This window comes from Solea solea, chromosome 1 (genome assembly GCF_958295425.1).
Source record: "Solea solea chromosome 1, fSolSol10.1, whole genome shotgun sequence".
NCBI lineage: Eukaryota > Metazoa > Chordata > Actinopteri > Pleuronectiformes > Soleidae > Solea > Solea solea.
The window spans coordinates 18,431,195-18,442,074 of record NC_081134.1 but is presented as its reverse complement, the minus strand read 5'-3'; the positions used below and the strand labels follow the sequence as shown (position 1 = coordinate 18,442,074).

The 10,880-nt window shown below is 39.7% G+C and overlaps 1 protein-coding gene across 7 annotated transcripts in view; it reads right to left on the bottom strand.

The window, feature by feature from the left end:
- Window positions 1–672: 672 nt before the first annotated feature.
- ctnnd2b (catenin (cadherin-associated protein), delta 2b) overlaps window positions 673–10,880 on the bottom strand; it is a 135,503-nt gene continuing 125,295 nt past the window's right edge. For all 7 annotated transcript variants that reach the window (XM_058627597.1, XM_058627605.1, XM_058627589.1 and 4 more), the window contains 3 exons: window positions 7,409–7,537; window positions 5,707–5,783; window positions 673–4,065 (listed from right to left, as the gene is read on the bottom strand). In XM_058627597.1, coding sequence (XP_058483580.1) covers window positions 3,802–4,065; window positions 5,707–5,783; window positions 7,409–7,537 — 470 coding nt within the window. In that variant the 3' untranslated portion in view covers window positions 673–3,801. The remainder of the gene's footprint in view (window positions 4,066–5,706; window positions 5,784–7,408; window positions 7,538–10,880) is intronic.

The window sequence follows — 10,880 nt, the reverse complement described above, 5'->3', positions numbered from 1 at the left end:
AAATAGAGCGCCAAAAATATTCATGCATTGGCTTAAGTATTATTAGGTGAGCAGAAACACTTAAAGAGTCTATACCACCATTAAAGGTAGAGGACATTTTTTCCCCTCTGGTCGTCTTTGAGGCAGTAAATGTGGATGTAAAGAAAATCAAGTGTCAAAGAAACAAACTCACGTGGCACTTTTTCTGTTAGACGTCAAGGTCACACACTTTGTAAAATAACACTGAATGTAAACACAACATGTTTATTAATAAGAAACCCTACAGTGCACCTCTCGGTGCCCTTGATTGCATCTTAATAAGAGTCGACTTCCGAATAATAACAACTTTAAATTCAAACGACGTTGAGGGAAACAAAGTTTCTTCTTTTCATTCAGTTTTCACACATAATTCATCACTTTTAACTGCCCGTCTGGCAACTGATCAACACCCCCCCCCCCCACCCCCCACCCCCATGTCCTTGAATGCACCGCCCACTAGAGGGGTGCCTTAATTTGACAGAAATACTGATCGTGACGTGATGGATGAAGTGTCTCAAACGAGTTTCACCGAGCTTCATTTGCATATTGGGACTGAAAGAGAAGGAAAAACACAACTAAAAAGTAAAACTTTGTGGAAACATTAAATAAAAAAAGGACTCTTGCATGATGTAAAAACACACAGAAAAGCAGCAGCAGCGTCCAAATAAATTTTTAAAGAGAACAAACAATATCATGAAATCAGATTTCCTTTGATGGTCCGTTTATATTTTTTTGGAGCAGTTGTAATCTGTTTGAGGCAATAAAAAGATTCACAATTCTCTCTTCTTTTCTTTTTTTAAACACGTTTGATCTAGCAACAAAACAAAAACAAAGGAAAACAAAAACATTTACCAATGTTTTATCTTCATACAGTCAGGTTTCTCTGTGCCTAAGGATCACAAGCACATACATGACGTTGTCACTTTCCAGATGCTTATTATTTATTAACTATTACACTTTTAAAACCAGCTTTGTGGATACAGTCCAGTCGTTCCTCGGATTTTGGCAGATTATTAACAATTTAGTCTTAATTCTGTCACAGAAATAAAAGAAAGAAAAGAAGATTTAACAAAAATTTAATTTTCTTGGTTTATGGAATTCAAATTGTGCGTTTTACCTCAAAAAAAGTATTTTCAAATAAAGAGACTCTAGAAGTGTGGTCTCATTTGAGGCTGATTATAACCTTAAAAACCTGTTAAAAGTTCAAAACATACAGACCGGGAACGCATCAGACAGTTTGAAGTAATCACCTACTTGTCCAGCAGAGGGCGCAGAAGAAGCCTACAGTGATTCTTTTGTTGTTGTTGTTTTGCGGCGACAATGGACGACTACACTGTCCTCCTGAGTGGACATCGGACGTATTTCGGGCGTATTTCGGTGACAAAGTAATGAACAAACTTGCGAACACGGATCTCGGTCAAGGTCCTCTGCACAAATCTTGCGTGTATTTAAAGTCCCTGTGCATGTTTTAAACGTTTCCCTTCCTCTAACACACCTGATTCAAATGCTCGTCATCAAAGCTTCATAACGACCGACTTGTTTGAATCAGGTGTGATGGAGGAAGAGCAACATCTCAAACATGCAGGGCAGTTTGTCTTTAAATGAGCGATCTCAGGAATTCATGAATCGTTATCGGACCTTTTTAAATTAAGAAAGGAATCGCACAAAAAAAATCCATATTCTGAATCCAGCTCTCGTTAGCGGAACGTCTTAAAACAACTGCGAAGGGGAGAGTAAATGTGTACGTAGACGATCCTGTGATATATGTGCGTTAGTGCAGATTTCTGCTGATAAGGAAAAAACCCAGTTTTTGACTGAAAACAGTCGTTTGGATGAAGCCGTTACTGATTTCAAGTCTTAAAGTCGTCAAATGAAGTCTGACTCAAGTCCAAAGCCATGTGACTTGACTTGTTTCCGTGACAACGCTGCTCCCTGCGTCTACTCTACTCCACAGAGCAACAACATTACGACACAAAAGTCGACAAACGTCAGTGTGTTTGACCGGAAAATCAAAAAAAACTGTGAACGAAAATCTCTACATGTTGCTGTTTCTTTATTTCTTTATTATTATTATTATTATTTTTTTTTTGTGTGTGTGTGTTTCTCTTTTAAACAAGTCTTTTTAACCATAACGTTGCTGCTATAAGTGACATCCACATCTGCACATAAAAAGTATATATTTATATTTATATAATATATATCCAGACTCTATTAACAGTTTAGTCTACCATGAAGTTACAACTGCTGACCATCTCTCAGAAAAGTGTTTTTTTTGTTTTTTTTTAACATGGATTATTTTACAACACAGAAAATCAACTAGTTTTGTACAACTTTGGAGGAAGCGAGGTTCCACCCTGGTCACAGTCCCCCCCGTGGTCATAATTTTTTTTGTTGTTTTTTAAATATTTTTGTAATCATTTTTAAAGTTTGTCCTCCCTCGTCCAGGTGCAGTGAGAAACTTTTTTGTTTTTTTAATCCCAGTAAAACACAGCTTAGAAAAACCAAAGCATTTACAAACTGGCATTGTTGGAACCGTGAGGATGTTCAGCTGAACTTGGACCCTTGAACGCACCCCGACACTAACTCCGCCTCCTCGCATTTCTCCTCCTTATAGCTGAGGCGGGAATGAACCCTTGTTTGGCACGGTTATATACACAGTTCACGTGAAGAAGGGAAACAAAACTTGTATTTGTGGCGTTGATGTAGGCAGGTAAAAATAAAAAAAATAACAATATTTTGGCAGCGATGCTACGTCGCGTTCTGTAAAAACTATCAGCAGGACAGTAAAAGAAGCACCAACACCTGCTGCACCAGGAGCGGCATTTATCCAGTGTTTCGTCCGTGTGTTTGCGGTGCGTTTTCGACAAAGTGATGTTCAGCATGTGAGCAGGTGAGCGGAAAAAAAAGGCCCGACATGACACAGAAAATAGTGCAATGTACAGTAAACACAATGAGTCTCCGTTTAAAATGTACAATGTACATCGATTACTATACAACCGGAATTAAAAAAGTAGAAACACAAACGAAAAAAAGGAGAAAGAAAAGTAAAGAAAAGAAAAGAGAGGAAAAACCAAAAATCTCTTACAAATGACAAAGTCCGGAAATGTTCTTTGCCCGGAGGAGGAAACACCACGCTGAAGCCACAGAAGAAACCAAACATGTCCTACACGTCCTACAGCTCTGCCTCTTGTGCTTCACGTTACTAAAAGCCACTTAGCTATACGACATATTTACAGGTGAGTCTCTCTCTCTCTCTCTCTCTCTCTCGCACTATCCCCAAAACCTTGCGTCCCCTGAGTCCACTTTCATTGTCCTTCTTCGTTCTCCGTTCACACTGGTGTCCCCTTCGTGTCTTCGTCTATCACTTTCCCGTCTCTTTTCTTTTTTTTAAACCTTCTGTATCCAGAGGCTTTTTCAGGTGCATGAAGGTCTTTCTCCAGAGAAAAAGTCTGTCTGTTGATTTGTTGTTGGTGGTGTGTGCATGCACATGCGTGGCCGCTCCTCCGTTTGCCTCTGGTCCTCGTCCTCACTCCTCCATGTAAAAAAAGAAAAGAAGAAGAGGAAGAAGAAGACGGCAATGTCTTAGATTTTCTCCTCACGTCTCATTTCTTGTGCTCCATCCTCCTCCTCTGCCCTCCTGCTGCCTACGATACGATGCTACTCAGGAACAGCAGGGGAGGACGGGGAGGAAGGGACTGTCCTTTTTGTCTTCTCTCCTCCACCTACTCATTCACTGTCCATCCCTCCGTCTCCTCCTCGTCTCCTCCTCTCCTTTGTCTCCTCTCACACCCAGGAGTCTGGTGAAGCTGGGTAGTGGCTGGTCTCGTAGTTGAGCTCACTGTAGGGCCGTGCGGCCGAGTAGAAGTCCACGTAGTTGCCGGTAGACTTGAGGCCCTGCAGGTGCATGTTGAGGTCGCCCTGCGGGGGGCGCCCCCCCACGTGAACCTGGTTCTCGTAGAAGGCCTGGTCCTCGTAGTTGCCGGTGTCGACCGGCGGAGGGTTTTGGAAAGGAGGGTAAGGCTCTGACGGCAGACCTTGACAGGAGACCTGTGAACAGAGCAGAGAACATCAATGACACTAAAGTCACGGCGACATTCCAGTGCTGCACACAGGAAGTGGTTCCGATTATATCATGACAGACAACAGCAGCAACAGTGAGCTAATAAATGTCCACACTATGTTTCAGAAGGGAATTCTGCTCCTTAAAAAAAATCCAGTCGCTCAGCAGTTTGACAGAATCAACACTTCATGTCCCCACCCACCCCAGCGCTGCTGCTGCTGCTGCTGTATACACACAAACGCTCCCTCAGTCAGGTCTGACAGAGGCTGTGTTGTCACTAACTTGATTTCTCTCCTCTCTCCTTGGTTTTATTATTGGAGATTCAGGATCATGGATCATTGATTATTGCAATAATACCTATTTCCATGTTTATAATAATGAAAATAACAAGACGAGGAAAGTCTCAGGCAATAAATACTTATAAAAGTCCATAATTTTCCCTTTATAAGAAGACGCATGGTAACCAGACAGTGGCGTGAGTGTCTGTTAAACCGCCGTGAACGTGACAACATCTCCAGACAGACAGCGTGAAAACCTTTTACTGGCAACAATTTAGATCCAAATGCTCCAGACACCAGAGAGAAGAAATCCACTGCTGCCTTCCAATAATCTGTAAATGTGTGTGTATGGATGGATACAGGTTTGTAGTTAACCAGTTTATAGTGACCTTTGCAGACTGAATAGAGTCTTTATTGTATGACTATAAAAGCCTGTGCAGTTCATGTGAGGCCTTTCAGGAATTCCTGTGGTGTCTAATCTCCATGTCAATGTGGTATAAGATTCTGATACAGCACTTCTTTTTCTTAAGGTTATTATAAGGGTCTTAAAAAGAGCTTAAAAGCATCAATAAAAGATATTTGCAAAGAGAGACGAGGGAGTGAAAGGACGTTTTCTTTGTCTCTCGGGGTTGTGGGTGGTGTTTTCATTTTATCTCTTCATTTAAATCTCTCTTTATTTTCTTTTATAAATAATTCCCACTTCTGGTAAGTGGAAGCTTATGAAAGCAGTAAAGAAACGGGACTCTATGAGATTAAAGTGATATTTTAGGTTTTTTGAAGCAGCACTGATGCATCGTCAGTGTGCGCCCCCTGCTGGCCTCCTACATTTAGAACCAGTATAAGACAGGCATGGTCGCTGTCTATAACATGTTAAGTATATGTTCTCCTGCTTTTTCTCGCAAATTAGACGGTCTTTTCCAAGTGGAAAATCAAGTTTGTGCCACTTTGTAAACCTCTTTCTCTCTCAAACCAAAGCCCATGGAGAAAATCAGTGATTTTTCTCCTAACGGCACAGGAGTTGTTAATCCACTGCTGCCTCGGTCATTAAGTTCAAAAGTGTCAATTTGTGATTGCCGTGTTTGGAATCCTTTGTTCGGATTTACCTGAGTGACACAAACTCACCAAACAAAGGAGCAGTGGACCAACAGCTGCTGTGTCCCTGTGAGCTAAAAATGTTGATTTTCTCTATGGAATTTGGTGCAGGCAAGCGAGCAGTTTACAAACTGTTATTTCGGGCCAGAAAAGACAACAAACATATTCTCATAATATCAGAGACTCAAGCAGAAGTAATTTTTTTAGGCATGTATTTGTACATTTATACATGCACTCAACACAGAGAAGGACTTTTACCTGATTATACTTTCGGTCATCAGTAGGAGACACGTATGCTCCTCTGTGTAGTGTTGAAGAGCCACCAGAGATTTGAGCTGCAGAGACAGTGAGACACAGGACTTTTAGCACTAAACCAACTAATCACATATTATTATTATTATTCATCTCAAATATAAATTGGATTAACACCTCTTGTCCACACCTGGTCATGTCATAAAAAAGTTCAACTATGTGGGTAAATTATTACAATATTCAGGATGATATTTCACAGAATTTCAAAGTAAAAGCTTTTGTTGTGATACGGAACGATACACAGTTCACAATAAAAAAAACATATTTATGATGCAAATTGAAACGGACGACAATTGGCATGCAAATAAGAAGTGGCAAAAAAATTTCTGAAATATGTAAAAGTGATGCATGAATTGCTCAGTAGCGCCCCCTAAGGTGAAACCTGGTAATATAAAGATAAAATGAAGTTGCACCAAATTTCATGAAACTTGGTGGAAACATGTCACAGCCCAAGACGAACAAAAAAGTCTAATGTGGCCATTGCCTCAACTTGACAGGAAGTCGGTTTTGACCCAACAGGTGCAAGCTTCGCAAGCCATGACCTCCCAACAGGAAGTTGGCCACCCCAAAACAGGAAGTGCCCTGTAACTTTGCCGTACGTTGACCGATCTGCACGAAACTTCATATCTGAGATATGAGACCAGGCCAGAAAACATCAGCACATGTAAAATGAGTACAGGGCATAACGCAAATGATTGAATACTCATCCCTTATCATTATTAAATTATTACTATTATTATTATTATTATTATTATTATCATTATTATCAATAATGATAAAGGGACACATGTAGGCTGTCAGTGTCTGTGTTCAACAATAGTAGCTGTGTCTCAATTCAGAAGCCTCCTCCTCCTGATGGTGCATTTACAGGTAGATTACGCCACAATGCTGCAACTCAGCCTTCTGTGTCCTTCAGTCCCTGAGAGACAAAGCTCTCCTGGGACGGATACATCCATTGGGACACAGCTCAGCTGATTCAATGTGTGCAGGAGATGATTGTTTTCACTGGAGAAAATGGAGGCCAACAACAATAAAACCTTCAAAGAACACACTTTTAAATCTAAGTACCAGACTTTAATTCAATCAAATAGCTACAAGTTCACACATTAAAACAATTAGAACCTTTACATGCCATTAGAGACTTGTACTGCATCCAGTGTTGCTAAGCGACAGAGACAATGTCATAGAGGAATCCATCAAAGCAGCTTAGTCCACTTCCTTTAAAGCAGGCGGCAACTGAATTTAGACACAGCTACAGGATGTAGCCACAAAAATAATAATCATGAACACAGTAAAATGCTGAACAACAAGTGCCTAAATTTCCACAATAAGTTTAGGATTTGATTAATTCCTGGATGTTTTTCAGAATAAAGTCTGGAGGGAAAATACTGACCTACATCAGCGGTCCCCAAACTTTCTACATGGCTCCTTTTAGGCAAATACATAAGTGGTTAAATAATAACTAAGACACCTGGTTAGGATCCACTGACCTAGATGAATTTGGCTGTTAGCAATGAGACCAGATGACACAATATTTTTCTTTGTTTTGTTGAACAAATTAATATTTGTATGAAAAAAAATTCCAGTTTCACGACAGTGTGTCTTTTTATTGTCAGGCATGCAGTATGTGTGTGCGTGGAATTCCTACTTGTCATGGCGTCCTTGCGGGACGTGTGCTCGCCCTTGTTGCTATGGTAACTGGAATTGCCAGTCGACTCATAGTCTGCCTTCCTCTCATTCATCGGCATCATGTCCCTGGGGGAAGCGGGTGCACTTGCTACAAAGACACACACACAGTAATATTAATAACAATGAAAACAAGAATATTTTCATGATTATTTTTTTTTAAAAACGCGCCTCCTTAAGTGCACATTCGCTTTATGATAAAACACTGACCGTTTTCACCAAAGGTGTCCACAGAAACTCTATAAACTCTTATTAATGCAGGACAAAAATACATCTAAGAAAAATAAAAGTAAACAATATAATTAAAACTTTGGTAAGAATCAGACATTTAAAAGCTTTTCAAATAAAACTAGTGTGACATTTATGAGGGTTTATTTGCCGAAATTGAATATATGACCCACCAATGTGTTTGTGTATGTGAATAACTGCTTTAAAAAAAGATATTGTTTGGTTTTGGCAACTTCAGAAAAAACCTTTTATGCAGTATGTGTGAAAAGAAAGGGATTTGATTTATGGAGGCGGCCATCTTGTGCAGGAAAAAACAGCCAGAACATAAGTTTTACATTTTGATGTAGAAGCTTAAAAGGTTTATATCCTTTCTGGTACGCAAAGGCCGCCGTACTTCTCTGAAGCGATGGATTAAGGGATTTTAAATACAGGTGAAGTGCCGACACAACGGATCTCGTCAAACAAGGAATTTTAAAATTTCAAGGTCCTGGTGGAAAAGGGAGTGTATTTTTAGGGTGTACAACAAAATTAGCAAATAAATAAAAATAATAATACTGAAAATGCCTTCCTTATCATGCAGAATAACAGGTGAGAAAATATCTATATCTTTGGAGGCGTCCATACAGAAAGCCCTGAAAAAGCTAGTGAAGAACAAAATAGCATTTTTTTATGATGATTTTAATAATTCTAGGAGGAAAATATCTCTATGAGGGAGGAAAAAATTAAAGGATGAGTGACTAAGTCAGCATATAATAAGAAAATATAAAATATTCTCCAATTCTTCTACCTCTGAATTAAACTAAATTACTTTTACTTCCTTGTAGAAAACCTCTGTTTAACAAATACACACTTTGGAGTGAGACAGTGGAGGCAAATCGAAGCCAAGAGTTGTTTTCCTACGAAAACTAAATATTTAATTTGAAAAACTAAGATTTGAAACTGAAAGTTTAAGTTGTATTAAAATTTAAAAAAAGGATACATATACACAATACACATCTGGAATTATTTTGAATAAATTATTTTTATATTTCTTGATATTTGAGGTTATATATTATTAGTCCAAAACCTGAAACCATAAAAGTTTGAGTTTCAAATTTACTTTCTTCAAATGAAATATTTGTCTCCATACGGCATCTCCTGATGGCCAAAATTAGGATTAAAACCCCCAAACACCTCTGAGGGAGATGTTTTTTTGCCATTTTTCTTTTTTTTTTTTTAAACTGCAAAATAATCAGATATTTAATTGACTTCCATACTTCCAACATGATGGAACAGTGAATAATGTGAGGCCACAGGAGAAAGTGAGATGAGATCTGGTTGGCCACATTGGCTATTGTTTCAGTGCCATATGGTTCAGTAATGTCTCCTCCCGTATTTCCCTCATTATCAACAGCTCTTCACGGAGAAGCTGCTGTCGATGACGCCGCACCGGCAGCCCGTCTGCGCGGCTGCATCTGTTTCTGTTTCCCCCTCCCACATTCTAACAAAGTCAGCTCTGATCCGTACGCTCATTAATGCTCTGCTCATATCATCCATTGTCATATCTGGATGTACACGGCTAATTATCCTCTGCCTATAGCCGCAGTAAACAGCTGCACGCGTACACGCTCACAAAGAAGATTTTATACACAAAGAGAACAATTTCTTTTTATATTTGATGAATGTCTGCAGCGGCAAAATAAAACAAATGACTCGGTGGACCATCTGTGTGACTGCCCTCACAAGTGTAAACTGAGAAACCAAAAAAACAAAAAAAAAGTGAAATTAGCCTCCAAACTACAGCATTTATCACTTTGCCACTGTCAGCTGACAGCGTCATAAATCCATTTCTCTCCAGTGTGGGCTTTTCTGGCCACACTTACTTGGAAGGCAGTGTTGGTGATACAGTGAGGACAGACTCTCCTTGATATTTCTGGTTTTTCATGAAATCCCCTTCTAAACTAAACCTCCCAGTCTCCCACACCAAAGCCCACAGAGGAAATCACAATTTTTAGCACACTGGTTACAAAGGAGCTGTTGGTCTATTGCTGCCTTGTTTGGTAAGTTTGTGGCACTTTGTTAAATTTGAACAAAGGATTTCAAAAACACAAGTCACCACATGACACAAATGAACTCACTGATACAGGCGGCAGTGGACCAATGACTGCTGAGAGCAGTGTTGTTAAAATTGCTGATTTTCTCTATGGAATTTGGTGTGGGAGAGTAAGTGGTTTGGAAGGTGGCACAGTTTTGAGTTTCCAGGTGGAAAAGGTTGTCTAACGGTGAGATAAATCCAGCAAAACTTTAATAAGGCTGGTGTACATTTTATGAGGTGTCCCTACTGGCAGCCATGATTTCAATGGGAACAAGCGTCCATGTCTTAAGCTGGAGGCTCGCTTAGAATGCGTCATACAACCACACTCCAAAAATAGTAAATTATCCCTTTAAGACAACCAGTAGAAGACTGTGCCTGCAATGTTAACCCATTTCATGAAATCCCCTACAAAACCAACACCAAAAACTCCCACACCAAAGCACATAGAGAAAATCAACGTTTTTAGCACACTGGAACATGAGAGCTGCTGCTCGCCTTGTTTGCCAACTTTGTGCCACTTCAGTAAATCCAAGCAAAGGTTTTCATATGCTGGAAAGACCAAATAACACAAATGAACTCACTGGTGGAGGCAGTAGCGCTTTAACAACTCCTGTGAGCAGTGATGTTAAAATTGCTGATTTTCTCAATGGAATTTGGTGTGGGACGACAGTGAGCGGTTTAGAATGCAGAAGTTTCCAGCTGAAAAAGTTGCTTAACAGTGAGATAAAGCAGCAAAACTTTTAATAAGGTATTATAGACTTGGTGTAGGTGTAGATTTTTATGAGGCGTCTCTACTGGAGACTCACTTAGCATGGTCAACACTGAGAATGTGTCCAAAAATAGTGAAGTATATCCCTTTAAGACGCACCGTAGAAGATTGTGCTTGCAATTTTAACCCATTTCATGAAATGCCCTACAAAACCAAACCTCATAGTCTCCTACACCAAAGTCCATTGAGGAAATTGATGTTTTTAGCACAAGGGTACAAAGAAGTGTGTTGGTCTACCATTGCCTTGTTTGGTAAGTTTGTGCCAAACAAGGCAAATGAACTCACTGGTGGAGGCAGTAGAAGTTCAATAACTCCTGTGAGCAGTGATTTTAAAATTGTTAATTTGCTCCATGGAATTTGGTG